The following is a 20,415-nucleotide window of genomic DNA, read 5'->3' on the forward strand; positions in this document are numbered from 1 at the left end:
GCAGGTGAGCGGGGGCACCAGACCAAGGTGGGGCACCAGTTGCTGTCATCAGGGTGAGCCTCTGGTGGTCACTGAAAATTCTTTGCTCTCGCACACACCGCGGTCCCGCCAGGTGCTTGCACCTGCTGCGGGTGATGGCCCTGCTCGCACCTGCTGTGGGTACCGGAGCTGCCCCTTGCACCCTGCACCAGCCCTGTTTGCCTCTGAGCACTTCTCCACCTCCCCCTGCTCCTGAGGAGCTATCTGGGGCAGCAGTCGTCGCTTGCACCAGCTGATGACTCCAGCCCCAATCGCTCCACACCGTCAGCAGGTGTGAGCAGGGCTAGCACCATCAGTGCATGGGAGTGGTGGCTGTGGGAGTGAAGCTGCTGGCAGACGGGACCGGGACCTGTGGTGGGAGGGGCCGGGCAGGGGCATGGAGGATGGGCTGAGACCCGCCCCTGTGGCCAAAGCGGCCCACAGTTCCTTTCAAGGTGCATGCATTAATGCACTGGGCCCCTAGTATAAGTATAATGGACAATGGGGGAAGGAATGAGAAGTAGTGGGTGAGCAATAAAGAGTTATTACCATATTTCCCATAGCAAAAAGTTAAAAAATCATGCCCAAATCTCAAAAATAAAACAAAGCACAACAAAAATAAGTATGTTATTTAGAGACAGGTAAAAAGACGATTTACAAGAATGGAGGGTGCTATCTCTAGACAGGGAGTAGGGCGTTGTAGAATATATATTTGACTTCTGAAACACAAATATACGTAATTTTTACAAAACTACAAAATGACTTAAATATGTAAGATTCTAATGAATCTTAGATACTAATGAAATATCAAGAGTGGTTGTCACAGAAAGATGTGATGAGGAGTGATTATCTAATACTTTTTGTATTTTCCAATCCTATCTAATAACAGAGTAATATGCAAATTAACCATCACTCCACTACACCCACCAGCCAATCAGGGGCAAGTATGCAAATTAACCCAACGAAGATGGCTGCGGCCATGGAGTGAGCAGGAGGCTTGGGTTTCCCCGGCAATGGAGAAAGCCAAGCTTCTGCACACCCTGGAAGGCCCAGGCCTCCACTCAAGGCTACAAAGTTTCAATTGTAGAAGATAAATAAATCCCAGATACAAGGGCCTCTGCTTGGGTTGGCAGGGGGCGTGGCTGGCCTGAAACCACCACAGGTCCCTCACCCAGGCCGCCGCACGCCCCAAGGGAACCCCCACCCTGATCGGGGACACCCTTCAGGGCAAACCAGCTGGCCCCCACCAGTGTACCAGGCCTCTATTCTATCTAATAAAAGAGTAATATGCAAATTGACCATCACTCCAACACACAAGATGGCTGCCCCCATGTGGACACAAGATGGCCACCACAAGATGGCCAGCAGGGAAGGGCAGTTGGGAGGGACCAGGTCGGCAAGGGAGGGCAGTTGGGGGTGATCAAGCCTGCAGGGGAGGGCAGTTAGGGGTGACCAGGCCGGCAAATTGGGGGGAAACTGGGGGCAACCGGGCCTGCAGGGAAGGGCAGTTTGGGGGGACCCAGGCCTGCAGGGGAAAGCAGTAGGGGGAAACTAGGCCTGCATGGGAGGGCAGTTATGGGTGACCAGGCCTACAGGTGAGGGCAGTTAGGGTCAAACAGGCTGGCAGGGGAGCAGTTAGGCATCAATCAGGCTGGCAGGGGAGTGGTTAGGGAGCAATCAGGCTGGCAGGCAGAATAGGTTAGGGGCAATCAGGAAGGCGGGCAGGTGAGCAGTTGGGAGCCAGCAGTCCTGGTTGTGAAAGGGATGTCCCAGATTGGACAGGGTGCAGGCTGGGCTGAGGGACACCCCCCCCCCCGCCATGCATGAATTTCGTGCATTGGGTCTCTAGTTTTTATAATAAGTATTGAATTTACAATGAATGCACAATACATTTTACAATAAACACATAATGAAAAAGTGTTTTTACAACATGATTTTGAAATTCTCCTGTCTCCTGGTGGCTGCCCTTGCTCTCTGTCGGGCAGGAAGACCACATCTGGATGAGAAGCAGGGAAGAAAGCCACTCTTGTTTCTCCTCCTGAGTGCCTCTGGACGAATTACACAGCGCTCATCTCATGGCTGACAGCCTCTGCTCCTCCCTCCTCATATTCTTTAGGATTTGAAGTCTCTGCAATTTCAAATCTATTCAAGCAAATATTCTAGTTTTCCGGAGATGACTACAAGATTTAAGGGATGTATTTTTCTGTACGTGGTTACTTTTAAGAAATTCCTATAGGGTTTGGTGGAAGCGGGTATGCATGTCCAAGTCACGTAAAATTTATGAGCAATGAGACTGCATGGGAATATGTTCAAGGGGATACACGGAGACAAGGACTGGGAAAATAGGGTGGCCATTTGGAGTCAAAGAACGTCATGTACTGGCCACAGGGACACAGCCCTTCAGGCAAAGTCACCACAGTTAAAGGTTCCGGCAGAACCCTCAGGGACTGTGGAAGGAACCTACCAGAGCTCAGTGATCTGGGCACCAGAGATCCAAAGGGAGACCATGGAGCTGGGGCAGGAGCACAGCAGAGCAACAAGGAAGCAGGATTCAGAGCAGTTATTCCAGGGCAGGGGGCAGGCCCAGCAGGCGCCTAGGACTCTGCGTGGACAGCTGGTGTCTGCTGAGAGAGGGACTGGCCGAAGTAAGAGGCTCCCGGCTGCTGGAAGCCAGGCTTCTGTGACTAGGGCAGACTCGCAGGTGGAGCATTTGGATGTGGAGGGTGGGGGTGGGGAGATATGGCAGGGTGTGTGGGTGGCTCTAGGTTTGAGAGGCAAACGCCGCTTGCTTCTTGTGGGGGCTGGGACTGCAACCTGCCCACCCACGTCTTGGCCCAGGGCCCGGAGTGGGACTGTTTGCAGACGAGAAGGTAGGGCAGGGATCTCAGCGGAGCTGGAGAAAGAACCAGTGTGGAAATTGAGGGCAAGGCTGACAAAAGACAGAGGTCCTCACTGCTGTCCCCACTTGTCCTTTAAAGCCCGATGAAGCAGAGGCTGGGAGCAGCTATTCTTCTGAAACCCCCTCGTTTTGCTCCGAAAAAGGCCAAACCTGTTCAATGGAGGTAATCATTGGACAACTGTTCATGTGCTTTCTTTCCTCTTTGGGACTATGTGACCTTTGCTGCAAGTTGCAAGGCAGAGACTTTGGAGTTTTCTCTGCTCCTTCACCTCCGCTCCTTCGCCTCTGCCTTCGGGAGGGGATGCTAGGCCGGGAGGAAGCAGACCACAGGGCTCTTACAATTGGAGAGAAAACCCTCTTGCTCCTCTAAAGCCGAGCACTGGGGCCGGTGCTGGGAGGAATTAAGCGGCGCTCTCATGAAAGCCCCCAGTCTTCCCACCCAGGGTCCCACGGGAAGGAGACAAGCAAGAGGAAGCGGGTGAGAGGTGCCGAGTGCCTGGATTCAGCCCAGAGAGAGGGAAAGAGATGTGTTCCACAGTGAGGCTGGCCCAGAAGGTAGAGCGGGCCTTTTCCATGGGGACTGTGGAAGGAACCGGCCTCACAGGTGGCTCATCTCCATCTGGGGCCCACCTCATCAATGTGAAGTGTGGTGCACTGTGGCCATGGCAGGAGGCTCAGCTCCCATGCAGGGAAGAGGAGGAGTAGCTCAGGGTCTCCCCTGGGACCAGATGAGTCTGCAGCTGCAGCTGGGATGGATGAGGAGAAACATGACCTAAGCTCAGGTGTCTCCAGCCAGCACAAGCCATGAGGAGCCAAGGCCGGGGGGGCCCTGACCAAGCCAAGAGGTCAGATCACATGTCAGGCAATGGAAATGACTGCCAATAACCCGGGCAGGGCAAGGAGCAGCTGGGTGGGCTGGGGCCACTGCCCAAGGGAAGGAAAGACACAACAAGACCCTGAGACTTCCGCTCAGCCACAGGGGAATACTCCTGCCGACCTGTCCTCACACCCCCAGAAGCCCATCTGAGACTAAACGTGCTTCCAGAAGAGGCTGAGCATTTCCAATGGGACAAAATATGATCAATAACCCAAACGCAGCCACAGCCCCTAGATTTACTAATTGGCTGAGCTTGGTGTATAGTAAGGGCTCAATAAATACGGGCTGGTGAGTGAATGAAGGATTTAATATTTGCACTTCTCTAAGATATTTGATTTACAACTAAAGAAACTTCGTAACATCTTAATGGCAGATGTGCCATTTTATCATTCATCTCCATGGCAGAGTATTTCATTGAAGCTAGGATGCCAGGCATAGGATGAAAAAATTGATGTTCACGGCCTTTCTTTGGCCTCACTGCCTTTTTGCTTCCATCGAGTTCAACGTAATACAGATCAGTCACTGCTGGGAGTGGGGCAGGGGACGGGGTGGTATACACAGAAGTAACAATGATGTCTGGCTTAAGAATTGTTGTTACTGCCCTGGCTGGTGTGGCTCAGTTGATTGGGCATCGGAATGTGCACCAAAAGTTTGCTGGTTTGATTCCTGGTCAAGGGCGGCACAAGCCCAGGTTTTGGCCTCAATCCCTGGTAGGGGTTGGCACGAGGCAGCCTTTGGATGTTATGCTTTCACATCAATGTTTCTCTCTCTCTCTCCCTCTCCTCTCCTCTCTCTCTAAAAATTAATAAACTATTTTTTTAAAAAAAAAGAGGTTCTGTTACCTTATTTCTCAGTATAAGCAAGAAGCTTGCTGTAAACCTTTACTGAATGATGGCAAAAAGATGAATACATACATAGGCATGCACATGCATATATTTGTGTGCACATACATACACATGTGCACATTCATACATACATACTGTGCACATACATACATGTGCACATGCATACATTCATAAACTAGACTAAGTTGAATTAGAATTGGAGGCCAAGTTGACCACTAATGTGAAAAGCTGTGGCCTGTGCCCTCGCCGGTGTGGTTCAGTTGGTTGGGCATCATCCTGTGCCCTGGAGGGTGCTGGTTCAATTCCAGATCAGGGCACATGCCCAGGTTGTGTGCTCGATCCCCAGTGGTGGGGGGGGTGGGGGCATGAAGGAGGCAGCTGATGGATTTTTCCCTCTTACCCTCTCTCTTCCTCTCCCTTTAAAAATCAATTAAACATCTTAAGGAGAAATGTTCCACTTGCCCAGAGTCATTCTCAGAGCCCTCCCTCCACCTGGAACTTCAGATTTGGCCGGGGACAGGAATGGCTCACCCGCAGCGGGTTCTGTCTACGAAAGCCCTGCAGCCGCCACGGACACTGCAGTCAGAAAGGCAGTGCTAACAAAAACCACTCAAGGACCATTTCCTTCTTTGTGCCTTTCAGTTAGACTTCTTAGGAACATGGGGGTCCATTGAACTTCACACACAGAAGTCAGACTCCAAAATACTAAGGTGGGCACCCTCCCGGGACTATGAAGGGCCTCCCATGGGGCCTCTGCCCCATCGACCCTGGTAGTTAGGTGGTTCCTGACAGTAGAGGCAGCTCCCTGCAGCGTCTCCGCTGCCGAGGACGTGCTGCTGCCGGGGCGGTGGAAGGACACAGGGGCCTGCAGCAAACTGAAGCCACTGCTCTGGATGTTTTGTGTGGCTGGCTGCAGAAGCTATTTTTAGATCCATGTTGACAGCAAAAATACTGAAGACTGTGACCTCAAACTCCAGACAGATATTGCAAAGTGTCAGTCCAAATGTCCCTACTTTAGGAGAGTCTGGAGAGAACTTTGCTGCCTTAAAAACTGTGCTGGGTCAATGGACTGAAAATGCCCCTGTGCCCAGTGAGGCAGCGGCCGCCGGCCCCGTGTGCCAAAGGGCTGGCAGCTCGCCACCTGGCAGAGAAGGGCACCATGGGCTCTGCTGTCAGGGCTTACAGTGAGCCTCCCCAGCTCTGAAGGGACATTCTATTTGCTTTCTCTGCAACCCGGGAGAAATGACATAGTCACGTGTTCCTGCATTTCCATAAGAGAGAGGAGGCAATGGATAGGGGCTGGGCTCCACATGGAGCCTCAGACGTAGCAAATGCTGCACAACTGGGAAGGCCTGATAAGGAGTAAGCATCTTGGAGGATGAAACTCTGTCTGGCAAGTACTGCCAGAGAGCTGGGTGAGTGGAAAAGGCTGAGAACAAGTTACATCCTGTATCTTCGTCATTTCACCCAAAGCACTCCCTGAAAGAGACGGGGATAATAACGCACTGAGGACCGGATGGACCGGGAAGCCAGCAAACAGTTTCTAAACTGCGCTGCCGAGAAAAGTATGGGGCAGCACGGAAGACACGAAGACAGGGCGCCTTCGGCTCTGAACGCAATCCCAGGGTCTTCGATAGTTACGTTCGGGCTTTGAGGGTGGAGGTGAAAAGAGAAACGGGAAGGGCAGGAGAAGGAAGGAATATGAGAGGGCCCAGAAGATGGCACATTCTGGAATCATCTAGAAAAGGAAGATTAAAGCTACCAAAACAATGGCTGGAGTCTACCCCCCCCCCCACCCCACCCAAATTGTACCCATGCAGTTCCAACCGAAGAGGAATCTGAGCTACCCTCTTCTGGCCAGATCGATTTGCTAAAATTGATGGTATTCCTGCTCCCCTATTGACATCCAGCAAGAACCCAGAACTGAGCATTTAACTCAGAGGTGAAGTGTCTTCCTTTTTTAAAAATCTTAAATTTAAAACTCATCTGCTGTTCGGCAGCCCACCACATTGAACTCCTTGCAAGCAAGAAGGAAAACCTTGCCAATATTATTCAAAGTCACTTGCTTGCTGCTGTGAGCTGTCAAGATGCGTGTTGGTTGATGGAGGCAGGTCTCTGCTTGTCATTGCCAGAATGGTTACCCTGAAAGCCTTGCTCTAGCTCCAGGGCACTGCCTGGGGACTTGGCTTCCTAAGAAAAGGTATGTAGCAGGGACATCGATGTGTCATGCAAAGAGGAAATCCGATCTACTCAGGCTGGTATTGAGGTAGATAGGTGATGTCAAGAAATACCATTCCTTTCACCCCAAAGCAGTGTGTTCACCATTGTGTCAGCACACTTCCATTTTATAATGAACAGCCTCCCTGAAGGGACCGACTGAGGAACATGGGCCCCCATATGTTCCTGTGCAAATCCCCTGGCATTAAAAATGCCTCTCCTCCACTAGCACGCAGAGTTGCTCCGTAAGCAGGTTCCAATTCAGGGAGAACCCTTTGTCATAATCATCTGGTCACATGAATAGACTAGGTAGCAAGAAAAGGGTTGTAGGATTCCCATAGCAAATAGTAAGATTGCCTTGGGATGACACAGAGGGCAAAAATAACAGCAACAACAGTCAGAATAGCTAGCATGTTAAAACGTCTTACATGTATTACCTCACTTAATCTTCACAACAACCCTGTAAAATATATTAATATCCCATTCAGGAATATTACTAAGGAAGAAACTAAGACACAGAGAGGTTAAGTTACTTATCCCAGGTCTCATAGAATGGGTCCGTAGCACATCTGGTCGTTTTACAGAGAAGTAAACTGAGGCTCAAAGCCAGTGGTCACATCTAGCGTAGAAAACAAGTCTTGGGATCGTGGGCATGTTGATTCCATCCCATCACAGAGCTGACACCTGGGGTCATTTGAGAACCACTTGCTCCCAGCTGTGGAGTCAGGTATTCCTTGAGCACCAGCAGTCAGCTATGGATGGCTATGCAGAGTGAACACTTGGACAGTGATGTCCTATGTTTCCATGGGAGCCATCCTGCTGCTTGCCCATGAAGTGACAAAGTTGAGCATGATGCTCCTTCAAAGTTCTGACAACTGTGATCATTACTAGGAATTCTTTCCAGCTAACTGACCAAGTGGCTAATGTTTAGATATGTCTTTCTTAAGACAATCTTACAGAACGGCAGACTCCCATCCCTGCTCCTCCAGTTGTCATTTTCATTTGGGGTCTCAAACATGTGTCATTTGGGGTCTCAAACATGTGTCAACATGGGGAAATTGGAAGAGGACTGAAACACAGGAGGGAATCCTCCATGCTGCTCAGAACAGAGATTTCACACAATAGGAATCGGTAAGTGCTCATGACGCAACACTGCCAACCACTATTCCCGATCCTGTGCTATAATGATGTCTCTTCCAAGTGATAGGAAACCATGCAGTGTGGACTAAACCAGCACCTTCTATCAGCTGTGCACCTCCAGGATATTCCCCTGAAGAAAGCAAGTAGAGTTTTGTGGAGGTGTTTTGTTTTGTTTTGGTTTTAACTGTAAATTGGCCTTTGTCTTGATTCTGTAGTAGAACTCTATTAACTAAAACATTTGATTTTCCACAATACCATATTTCATAACTTCAGAGAGTTTACAATCAGTGTTTGCTTTTCATCTGTGAGACCAAAGCTTTGTTATGGAAATTGTCTGCTACTGTAACAATACATCTTTAATTGTTGGGTAGGTTTTATGGATAAGAAAATTAAAACCTCATTTACATAGATGGCAGTGGCCTGCCCAATGATACAGACCCTGTTGGTGGCAAATTGAACAGGTCATTCCTCCGTTACTGGAAAGCAGGAAGAGAAGGTAGAGAACATCGAGGTTTTCCACTATGGTTTTTCTCTTCCTGAACTGTGACAGGATTCACCTGGCCCTTGAGCTAGATTCCTTTTCCCAGACTCTCCTTTGCTAGACCCAAAACCAAGTACTAACAACTGTAGTCTTCATCCTGTCCTTACCCATAACATGCTGCCATTAGCCAGCATCATATACATGGCTCAGGTTGGTCAGCAGTCCCGGCTGGATGGGTCCAATGCTAGGCAATGCTCAGCTTCTGTCCAGGATGCTCCTTGGTGCCTGAATCTCTACCTATGACTCCATCAGGACAAATTCTGCCACTCAGGGACTTGACCCCAGTTCAATTGCCTGTGGTAATCTGTGCTGCCCTGTAACTTCCCATGAAAGGGGGACCACACAGACTCTGAGCCAAGAATTAAACTGTCTTCATCTTGTTGCAAGATTGGCCATCTGCCATCTGCTGATGGCCATCAGCTCCTGAGATAGAATTCACATTCCACTCAATTCATCTATTTAAAGAATACAATTCAACAGTTTTTAGTATGTTCAGAGTTGTGCAACCATCACCAAAATCAATTTTAGTACCTCTTCATCATTACCCCCCCAAAAAAAAACCCCATACCCATTAGCAGTCACTCTTCTCCTCCCCTCCCCCCAGCCCTAACCAACCACTACACTATATTGTGTCTTATGATTAGCTTTTTATTCCCGTCTGTCTACCTTAATGGGCCACTGGATAGTCTACACCCCTGCTTTTTACGTTTAGAACTCTCCCTAAAGTGACCTCCTGTTTTGATCTACTCAATCTTTCACTTTCCTCTACTTTTTAATGCACATTCCCTACCATCACCAGACCCGAAACACCCCCTCCTATTGTGCAGGTAAGGGTTAACTCAGTGGACTTGGGTTGTCTAAACCCTGCACCTTCCAAAGGAAGAATTGGCTCTTGCCCGGCTCCTGGAAGATCCTGCTCAGCCCTCGGAATATCCTGACTCTGAGGCCCCAGACCCTGCGAGGGCCCTGCTGTATCAGTCTAGTCTCTGGGGTGGTGCTGGTGCTGGAGACTGAGTAGCCAAGGTCAGTCATATGGGTGCTCCATGCCCACATGGCTGAGCCCCAGTAAAATCCCTGAACACCCAGGCTCAGGAGAGCTTCTCTGGTTAGCAACACTTCATACATGTTACATATCATTGCTGGGAGAATGCAGCATGGTCCATGCCACTCCACAAGGAGAGGACCACTAGAAGCTCACGCCTGATTTCTCCTGGACTCCTTCCTATGTGTCTTTTTCCTTTGCTGGTTCTATTCTTTATCCCTTCACTCTAATAAATGATAACCATGAGCATAAAAATGTCCTGAGTTTCTTGAGTCCTTCTAATGAGTTATCAAATACAAGGGTGACCTTGGGGACCCCATACAGCCTTGTGTTCACTACTACACCTATAATTGTGTTGTCTCCCATATTCTCTGCCAGTGTCAATTCCCCTCAGCCCGCAAGGCCCAGCAAGCCACACCTTTTCCAGGGAAGAGAGCCCAGACATCACAGACAGCGGAGACCTGAATCCCAGCTTCACCTTATGAGGTGTGTGAGCTTGGGTAAAGGGGATTACCCTTGTACCTCAGCAGCCTGTCCATGAAACAGGGAAAATGATACTTATTCCACAGGGCCAGTACAAGGTGGAAATGGATTGGTATTGTGTAAAGAATAATGCCTGGCACACAGAAAATCCCAGAGTTAGGTTTGTATGAGCTTTTCTATGCATACCACGCCCACTCTCCCCTCTTTCCCACACATTCTCTCTTACCTGGGCTGAAGTGTGATTATGGGCGTGTGGGCCCTGTGTCTCCAGCCAGCCTACAAACTCCTTCTGCAGGACCATGTAATTTACTAATACTGTCTCCCTGGAAGTCCTACCACAGGCTGAGCATATAATTGGTTCCTAAAATATATTTGCTAATGCATAGGGAAGCTACCTCTATTACAAAGTCTAAGAAAACCCAATTTTTCACTTAATTTCCTCTGTATAAGCTATCATAGTCCATGAAAGAAAAACTAACCTTCTCCTTTTATGTACATTTGTGCACAGCATTTGAGATCCCAGCAACTCTATATATCCTTAACAGCCATTTCAACTCAAACTGTCTAACAGGCTCTATGGCTCCTGTGCCTTATAATTTATTATCAAATTATATGTTGAATTAAGGATTGCTAATTGTTAATCATCAGCTTGAATTAGTTATTAATGAGTCATGTCACTAATTACAGGGCCACCTAACACAGAGCGGGCAGGCACCACTGGCACCTCACGCAGACGCCTGACTCAGCTCTCAGCCCGTGCCCCCAAAGCAATGTGCTGTGAAGTGTCCCATCTCAGATGACACCATAGGCCCTTCCCTCCCGTGGTGAAAGTCACGGGGTTTTACAGCTGGAGAGAACCTACAGATCGGTGATTACCAAGCTGTGAGCTGCGGACCTCCAAAGCCTGATGATCTACTAATAAGCGGGTTTCCATGAATTCGTGGTATGCACAACCAAGGTGCCTTTAGGCTAAATATATTATATCCCTCATTCTTGTCTTTGCTACCATTTTTCACATGTGCAGATGGGCAAAAATAGGTTTATAGTAGTGAGTATGTGAAACACAGAATTTATTCTTGTATTATTATTTATTATGTATTATTATTATTAGCCCACTTTTGCCCAGCCCTGTATACATACATCATGTTACGAATAATAAAATTTAAGTTTGTATCCAAGCACAACTGAATTCATAGTAGCTGTTGTCAAGAAATCCTTGTGGGAAATTTATTGAATTTATATTCCTAGGCCCTCATAACAGCCAACAATTAGTTTCTGTGTTCTTGGCCAGCATGCCCATTCCCATTCCTCTCAGCAATTAATCTAGATCTTTTTCACTCTTCCAGCATCTCCCCCCACCCCCCCCACCCCCGCCCCAGCCAAGGCCTAGCTCTCACTCTGAGCAGAGATTTTCTCCTCCTAATTCACCACAAAAAAAGTGGGTCATATAGCTCAAGCTCTCTTTCTCTTCTTCAAGACTAAACTGCTACTATACCCACCCCTTCCTCCCCGTCAGGGTCCTTCTAATCAGCCCTTTCCTTCTATGGCTCAGCCCTTCCCTCTCTCCTCGTTCCATGCCCTCAGCTGTACTAGTATGTACTGTGTTAAAAAGGAACCTTTCATGTTCTCATAGGCGCTGTATTCAAAGAGATCATGCAAAAAGTTCAAAGCAGATAACCAAACCACAGTTAGCTGACCAATGAGGATGACTGAGTGAAGTCTGGGGGAGGAATGTATCAGAAGTTTCCCTGGTTGGGGGGAGTTGTACCCTGAATCCCCCTCGCCAAGGAGAGGGACCGGGGGGTCCTACCATCTAACCCTAAGCCCGGGGTTCAGTATTCCTGGCAGTGGAGAGACACCCTCCCGGGGGCCGGAGTCATCCCAGCAAAGGGCAAGGGGCCCATGGATGGCGCAGGGGGCCCTGTGGGGGAAGTCGCCTCTTCCCCTCCGTGCAAAACAAAGGTGTGTAAATCTTGGAAACGGATATGGTACCCAGAAGGGATATTGACCTGTGGGCACTTTAAAAGTAGTCATTATAAAAGCTCACTTATAGAAAGGAATGAAGTACTGATACATGCTACATATACCAACATGGATAAACCTCATAAACTTTATGCTATAAAAGAACCAAGACACACAAAAGACCACATATTGTGTGATGCCACTTATATGAATTGTCCAGAATAGGCAAATCCATGGAGACAGGAAGCAGGCTGGCACTGCCCGGACTGGAGGGAGTGAGGGAGGAAGAGAACAACTGCTTAGTGGGTAGGGTCTCGGGGGTGCTGACAAAACTCTGGAGCTAAATGGCGGTGATGATTGCACAGCATTGTGAACATACTTAACGCCACTGAATTCTACATTTAAAATGGCAAAATTTGTTATATGTATTTTGCCACAATTAAAAACATTATCAATGAAACATAACAAAAAGGGATGTCCAAGAATATTATGCTAAGTGAAATAAGCCAGTTAATGAAAGAAAAATATCACATGATCTCACTCATTTATGGATTATAAACTGATGAACAAAAAGATAGATACAGAGACAGTAAAGCATCAAACAGACTGTCAAATTACAGTGGGAAGGTTAGGGAGAGGTGGGGGAGATAAGAGATCAACCGAAGGACTTGTATGCATGCATATAAGCATAACCAATGGACGCAAAACACTGGGGGGTGAGGGCATGTATAGGAGTGGGGTGGAGGGGGCAATGGTAAGATATGTACACATATAATACCTTAATTTAAAAAAATGAAAAAAAAATAAATTAAAAAAATAAAAAGGGATGTCCAAGATGGCAGCATACAAGAATATAAAAAACCACCTAAGTGTCTGTCAGTGGAAGAATGGGTAAGAAATGTGCTCTATGCACACACGGAATACTACTCAGCTTCTAAAAAGGGAATCCTGCCATTTGGGAAAGTATGGACGGACTTGGAGAGCATTATGCTGAGTGAAATAAGCCAGATCTAATTTATGTGTAATCTTGAGGAGTTGAACTCATAGAAACAGAGAGTAGAGTGGTGGCTGCCAGGGGCTTGCAGGTGGGAGAGGGGGTGATGCTGGTCAAAGGGTACAAACTTGAATTTACAAGATGAATAAGTTCTGGAGACCTGATGTATAGCATGGTGACTATAGTTAATAACAACATATTGTATACCTGAAATTTGCTAAAAAGAGTAGGTCCTAAGTGTTGTCACCGTAAAAAAAAAAAAAAAATGATAACCATGTGAGGTGATGAATGTGTTGATTAGCTTGCCTATGATAATAATTTCATATTATATGCGTATCAAAATATCACTTTGTACACCTTAAATATATACAACTCTTTTATACATACCTCAATAGAGCTGGGGGAAAAAATAGATGGATAACAAACGTGCTACATGTACACACTGGAATACTACTTAATTAGGAAATGCTATAATAGAACTAATTAATTAATTAATTAGGAAAAGAAGGCAGTGGCTTGCTGAAGATCCTAGCAGCAAGAGGGTGTGGATGCCAAGGCAGAGGCGGGGGGGGGGGGATGGGGGGGGGGCGGGCGTCGATGGGGAGAGCCCTGGGAGGGGCCAGCTGAGCGGGAGTCCCAGCCCACACTGAGCCATCAAAATACCTTCCATGTGCCCAAGGGAAAAACCAGCTTTACCCACTTGCTGCCCCAGAGAGCTCAAAACCATTATAAGACAGTGTCGATCAAACAAGAACCTTCCTACCCCCCACCTCACCGCACGGAGCCCCCGTGGAGTCAGACACTGCACCTCCCAAGAGAAGGATGGGTGAGGGAGAAAAAGAATAAGGGCTCCAGCCCCTCTTCCTCTGCAAAGGGTCAGCAAGCAGCAGACTGCTGACAGTTTCAATAACAAATTGAGGCTGGTTTGTGAATTAAAGTGACCCTAGGATTTTCATTACCCAAGAGTAATAAAAAACATCATGGGACTTGCTGGAGGGAAGAGAAGGATTCATTGTGCGAAACAAGTTAAATGCAACAGGAGGAAAGCAAAGCGACTGGGGTTTTAGAAATATAAACCCTGAGTTCTAGTTGCTCATTGTGCTAGAGGTACTTGTTGGGTGTCTCCCATCCTAAAAACAAACAAACAAACAACAAAAACATGCCACTCCATTTTGTCACTCCATCCACAGTTCTGCCCTCTCCGAGTCTCCCTCAAACATCTCAGAAGTATAATCCACACTCACTTTCCTCACCTCTTCATGTCCAATTCATTTCCACACCCACTGCCATCCAGCTTCAGACCCACATACTAGTACTATGTTATGATGGTTTTACTAAGATTATGCCCAGCCCAGATAATCCCTTAAACCAAATGGTGCTTGAAGTCTTCCTATTATTGGATGCTTTTTAAAAAAAGTTTTTATTGATTTGAGAGAGAGGAAGGGAGAGGGAAAGAAAGAAAAACATCGGTCAATTGCATCTTGCACACACCCCAACCAGGTATCAAACCCACAACCTGGGCATGTGCCCAGATGGGGAATAGAACCAGCAACCTTTTGGTGCATGGGATAATGCTCAACCAACTGAGCCACACCGGCCAGGGCCTGTGATTAAATCTTTATGCCACTGCTGCTCTCGTAGTCCCCATACCTCTCTGAGCACTCATTACTTGTCAGTCCCCCTTATGAAGGCTCCCTTCATCCAGAAATATTTGGGTTTTCTTTCTCCTTCTCTAATGGACCTCTAAGCAATCTTACCCTCTTCATCGTGGTTCACTAACCCTGACCTCTATTCTGAGCCTCAGCTGTCAGGCATCCAGATACTCATTAAGTACTGGGGATGCAAATGACATAACCACAGTCCTGGCTTCATAAAGCATATAGTCAAGTGGGTAATTAAAAAATGGTAAAGAAAGGCTCTCCAACTGGGGAAGTAGAATTATGTAGCAGTCATTCTGAATATAAGCCCAGTGGATCATTAGGAGGGTGGCTTCAAGGCACCCATAAACTTCATAAAACTATATGCAAAGTCCTGTCTGTTTATCCACGTTCAGGGTGATAGGATCTCTGGCTTTCATTCGATTATCAGAGAGGTCCTTGACTCGAAAAAGTTTAAGCTCAACTGGTCTAATGATAGGTTTTTGATGTAACATTGGAGATGATGCCATTTTGGTGAAAAATTAGGGCTTAATTAAGACATAGATTTGGGAGCCTTCTCTGCACAGAGGCAAGAGCTGGGCCAACACCTCTCAAAGTCTTTAACAATCTCAGCCACAGGCAGAGGACTGGGCACACAATGGAGGCAGGAGGGAGGTCTCTCACTTTCCCCCAATCCCTCAGCCCCACAATAATGCCACAAACCGCAAGTACCCACAGCTCCCAGTGTGAGAAGTATGGAGTCAGGCTGTCCTGGGAATGCCAGAGGTCCCCAAAACAGCCCGTATAGACTAAAGATCAATTCCAGGGACCCTTGTGGTCAAATCCAGGCTGGGAACATGTTGTCTGGAAGAAGAATGATTTATTGCCAACACTGAGAATTCGGAGATTTTATGAAATGATGGATTTGTGTCCTTTCTTACAAGTCTCAGGACCTGATAACGCTGGCCCTGTGTCCCCAGCATGGACTGGCACCTCCCTAGAGGGCCTGAGTTCTTCAGTTCGCATCCCCATGCCTTACACTTAGCTCTGTCCTCTTTAATGGCAACTGCCCACCCTCTACACCTGAAACTCCGGTGTGCACAAAGGCGAGCGGAGGAAAAAATAGAAAACCTCGGGAAAGAGCTGTGTGCCAAGCAGCAGTTATATAGGAAGAAAGAGGGGAAGAAGTAAAACAGAAAAGAAACATATTCCCTTAATGAGAAATCTCCTACTTTATGTTGCCTACTGAGATGGCTCTGTATACAAAGACCATCCAAGTTGATGCCATTTGGATTGCAAAAGCTCTTCTCATCCCATCCTTTGCCAGAATAAAATCATTACTATTAAAATAATGGGACCATGGGGGCGGGGGGCAGGTGGGAACCACCATGTCCTAACGTTGACGAATCATATTGTATCTGCTTAATAACATCAGAAGGGCCATAAAAACTCCTTCCTACAATTAAATATCTCCATCAACTATAAACAGATTAAGCATTTTATAAGTGATGGTACATTAAAAAGAGATCATTGGTATGTGATTCTATTTTGTACATCAGAGATCCATGTGAATTAATGATTCATGATCACGACTCTATTTTCTAGTCTTTTAAAAATGCCTATTCATCATCTGTTAATGTTGCCCTAGCTCATAAAATACAAGCCACATTTTTGCTTTAGTGCTTTATATATACAGAGACAGCATGTTTTCCGGGTACTCGCAGCACTGCACTGTAGTTACTCCTTTCCCTCTGTCACTAATACCACCATCACAACCTCATTCATTCCCTTATTTATCAAGGCCAGAGGTCAGCCTTCCTGTATGTCATGGAGGAAGCAACTTTTGACGAAAAATATGAATCTCTCTGCATGTCAGCCAATCATTTGAACTTCATTCCTTCAAAAGCTGAGCGCCAAGGGGTCTTTAAGCACTCCACATTCATTTGTTGTAATCATGGTAAAATACACGTGACATAAAATTTACTGTCTTAACCTCTTTTATGTGTACGGCTCAGCAGTGTTAAGTGTATTTGTGTTACTGTGCAACCAATTTCCACAACTGTTTTCATCTTGCAAAGCTGAAACTCTATACCCATTAAATAACAACTCCCCATTCCTCCCTCACCCCAGCCCCTGGCAACCACCATTGTACTATCTGTCTCTATGCATTTGGCTATTTTAGATACCTCATATGAGTGAAATCATAGTTTCGTCTTTTGGTGACTGATTTATTTTATTTAGCATAATGTTTCCAAGATTCATCCATGTTGCAGTAAGTGTCAGAATTCCCTTCCTTTTAAAAGACTGAATAGTATTCCATTGCATATTCTAGTATGTACCACATTATGTTCCCACCTATAGTGCACAAGTTTCCAATTTTTCCACATCCTTGCCAACACTTGTTCTTTTCTGTTGTTGTTGTTAATAGTAACCATCCAAATGGGTGTGAAGTAGTATCTCACCCATTAATTTTTAAATATCCCAAGGGTTATGCTTTGGTTCTCAGATGACACCTTAGTGATGAATCTACATTATTATTTGTAGAGAGCCAAGAGTGTGGCCCTGTAGCATCGCACAAAGACACTGAATATCTAGGTTGGGATGGGAATGAGCCATGGAGGCATCTTTGGCTGAGAAAGTTATTGGCCCAAAAGGCTGCCTTCCTTGTTACACAGATTTGCCCATAGGTGGCTCTACTCTAATGCAGTTCTTCAGCTTTCAATTTGAGCAGGAAAATATAAGAACACTAGAAGCCCAGTGCACAAAATTCGTACATGGCAGAGAGAGGGGTTCCTCAGTCTGGCCTACACTCTCTCGCAAACTGGGACCACTGGCTCCTAACGGCTCGCCTACCTGCCTGCCTGATTGCCCCTAACCACTTGCCTGCCTGCCTGATCTCCCCTAACCACTTGCCTGCCTGCCTGATCGCCCCTAACTACCCACCTGCCTGCCTGATCAACCCTAACCACTCTGCCTTCCTGATGCCCCTAACCACTCTGCCTGCCTGCCTGATTGCCCCTAATGACTCACCTCCCTGCCTAATCACCCCTAACCACTCTGCCTGCTTGCCTGATCACGGCGGCAGATTCATCCAGAAGGACGTGTGGAATGATGTCCGGAAGGTCATTTAGCTGTCCAGTCTAATTAGCATATTATGCTTTTATTATTATAGATGGGGCAGGGGATAGGGTGCTGGGATGGGGGGTTCTGTAATCTCACAATCTAACTCTTATTTATTAAAAATTTGTAAACTGAGAAAGAACTTCATGGCTACCTGTAAAGTGTTCTCACTGCTCTTACACTATTCCTTCTTGCGATCCCTCTTTATACCAACAGTGTCCTAAAACTAGGGCAAAGTGAGAACGCGTATCCCCTCTCCTCTAATGTAAGACAGAATCATGAAGGTTTAAGTCAGTTTGGCCTCAATTAGAAATCACAAACACTACTGAGCTATAATTCGAGTATCATCTTAATTGAAAAGTCAGGGCATTTGTGGCTAGCTAAATAATGATGCCCTCCCTCCCCCCCCCAAAAAAAAAAAATCCACCAGTACATGTTACTTTATATGGGGAAAAGTACTTGGCATATGTAATTAAGGATCTTGATATGGGGATATTATCCTGGAGGACTCATGTGCACCCCAAATGTCATCAATGTCATCATAAGGGTAGGCAAGAAAGTCAAAGAAAGAAGGCCATGTGAAGAAGGAAGAGGGGGGAAGGGATGTGATGCAGTCATGAGCCAAGGAGTGAGGACAACCTCTACAAGCTGGAAAAGGCAAGGAAGTGGATTCTCCCCTCGACCTCCAGAAGGACCCCACTCCGCAGACACCTGGAGCCCCATGACAACTGATATTCACCATGATGATAACCAGAAGGGACCATAAAGAAAAACAGAAACGAGGTGGAAGCAGATTCTGGGGAAAACCACCACCCCTTTCCCAGAAAGATCATGAATATTCCTCCCCCTTATTTGCCTAGACCACCCCTTCATTTCTATCCTCTTGGATACACAACTTCTCCGTCCCAAGCCAAAACCAGAATATGCTCTGCTTCCCCATTCTCTGGCCATTGAATTATTATTTTGTTTTTCATATGCCCACTTTTAATTATGGATAGAACCACTGAATAAAGCTTGTGCTGAACAGCAAAAGATCCCCCTTTGGGGGTCTCAGAAAGGGGGCTTTCACACCCTGGGTAACACCAACAATTCAGTCTTTCAGGATTTCTGTTTAAGAAGCTGCCCTTGAAAACAGTAGCTAAAGGATCAAAATGCTGTGATGGTAGGACACCCAAAATTCCTAAAGCAGCATTTACACACCACTGCCCCATCCCCAGGCTGTCCCCTAGCCTCCTCCCCTGGCTCCTCTGTCCTCTGGGTTCTGGGACTCAAGGCCACCAGAGCGTGCCTGCCACAGACCTGATGGGGAGAGAAGGGTCTCCGGCGTCCCACCAGTCTTTCGGGGGGCTGATGTACATGCACCACAGCTCCCAGCTGTACCCGTGGGCCGAGTTCTCGTACCGCTGCACCTCAAAGGTGTCCTGCTTGATGTTGTCGATGGACGGGAGGATCACCCGCTTCCGGTTCTCCTGGATTCGGGAGAGAACCGGCTCGGCCCTGAAACAGAGAAGTAGAAATAAAGTCTCTCTCCTGAGTAGCCCACACCTCAACGGGCACAGACCCCCGGATGGCAGGAAATGAACAGCAGCAATGTAGCTAACGGATGGGCTCTGGCAGGCTGGAACTCGGGTGCAAACTGAGGCTCCCGGGTGGCCTGCTCCAGTTGGATCGTGCAGCTCTAAGTGAGCGCTCTGCCATGCAGCTCAGGCCCTCGCCAAGTGGGATGCTACCATGCTGATGCCTGCAGGAGAGGCCTGGAGCAAGAATTCAGAAAGTGCCAGCCTGTCTTTTATACCTGCCTCGTAGGCCAAAGCAAGGCCATCTGACTCTATGATTTGCATCGCATTACAGTTTTACATAGCAGCTTCAGTTTCCCCCAGGGCACTGGTAGATGCCTCTTGTATTTTCTGCAGGAGCTGAATTTCCTTTCCTAAAATAGGTCACTTCTGTCCTTGATGGCCTGGTTTTAATAAGCATTTCGCTAGCTTCTTGGTGTGTGTGTGTGAGACTATTTCAGTTGTTTTAATTGATTATTTAATTGATTTCTTAAAAGGGATCTAATTGAATTGGTTAGCAATGGCTGACCGGATGGATGAATTAAATGCAAACACAGGCAGATTCCTGCATCCCAGAGAGCCTGCCCCTCAAGGCTGCACCGGGAGATAGGCAGTGACCTGGCTCCAGGTTTTTTTGTTCATTTGTTTTTGTTTTTAATTCTTTATTGTTTAAAGTATTACATATGTCTCCTTTTTTCCCCATTGACCTCTCCCCGGCCAGGCCCCCCCCCCCCCCCAGCACATGCCCTCACCCCCTAGTGTCTGTGTCCACTGGTTATGCTTATATCATGCATACAAGTCCTTTGGTTGATCTCTCACCGCACCCTTCCCCTCCCTGCTCCTCCCCTGCCTTCCCTCTGAAGTTTGAAGGCTCCAGGTTCTAGGTGTAGCCCTGCTGGCTTGGGAGAAAGCAGATGGTAAGTCACCCTGCCAGTGTGTGTCTCCGCAGCAGATGCAGGCAGGGCTCCTTCCCCACGTTCGGGAAGAAGATGGCTCTCACAAGCCACGCATTCATCTCCCCGCTTAACATGGAGCACAGGCTCCGGAAAAGAGTCAAGTGAGATCCCATTCCTCTGCATTATTT

General features: G+C 47.2%; 1 protein-coding gene across 3 annotated transcripts in view; it reads right to left on the reverse strand.

The window, feature by feature from the left end:
* The window catches only part of GALNT17 (polypeptide N-acetylgalactosaminyltransferase 17), a 410,474-nt gene that overhangs the window by 167,295 nt on the left and 222,764 nt on the right, over positions 1 to 20,415 (reverse strand). For all 3 annotated transcript variants that reach the window (XM_008141499.3, XM_054714818.1, XM_054714817.1), the window contains one exon: positions 19,075 to 19,272. In XM_008141499.3, the coding sequence (XP_008139721.2) occupies positions 19,075 to 19,272 (198 nt within the window). The remainder of the gene's footprint in view (positions 1 to 19,074; positions 19,273 to 20,415) is intronic.

This window comes from Eptesicus fuscus, chromosome 4, assembly GCF_027574615.1.
Source record: "Eptesicus fuscus isolate TK198812 chromosome 4, DD_ASM_mEF_20220401, whole genome shotgun sequence".
Taxonomy (NCBI): Eukaryota; Metazoa; Chordata; class Mammalia; order Chiroptera; family Vespertilionidae; genus Eptesicus; species Eptesicus fuscus.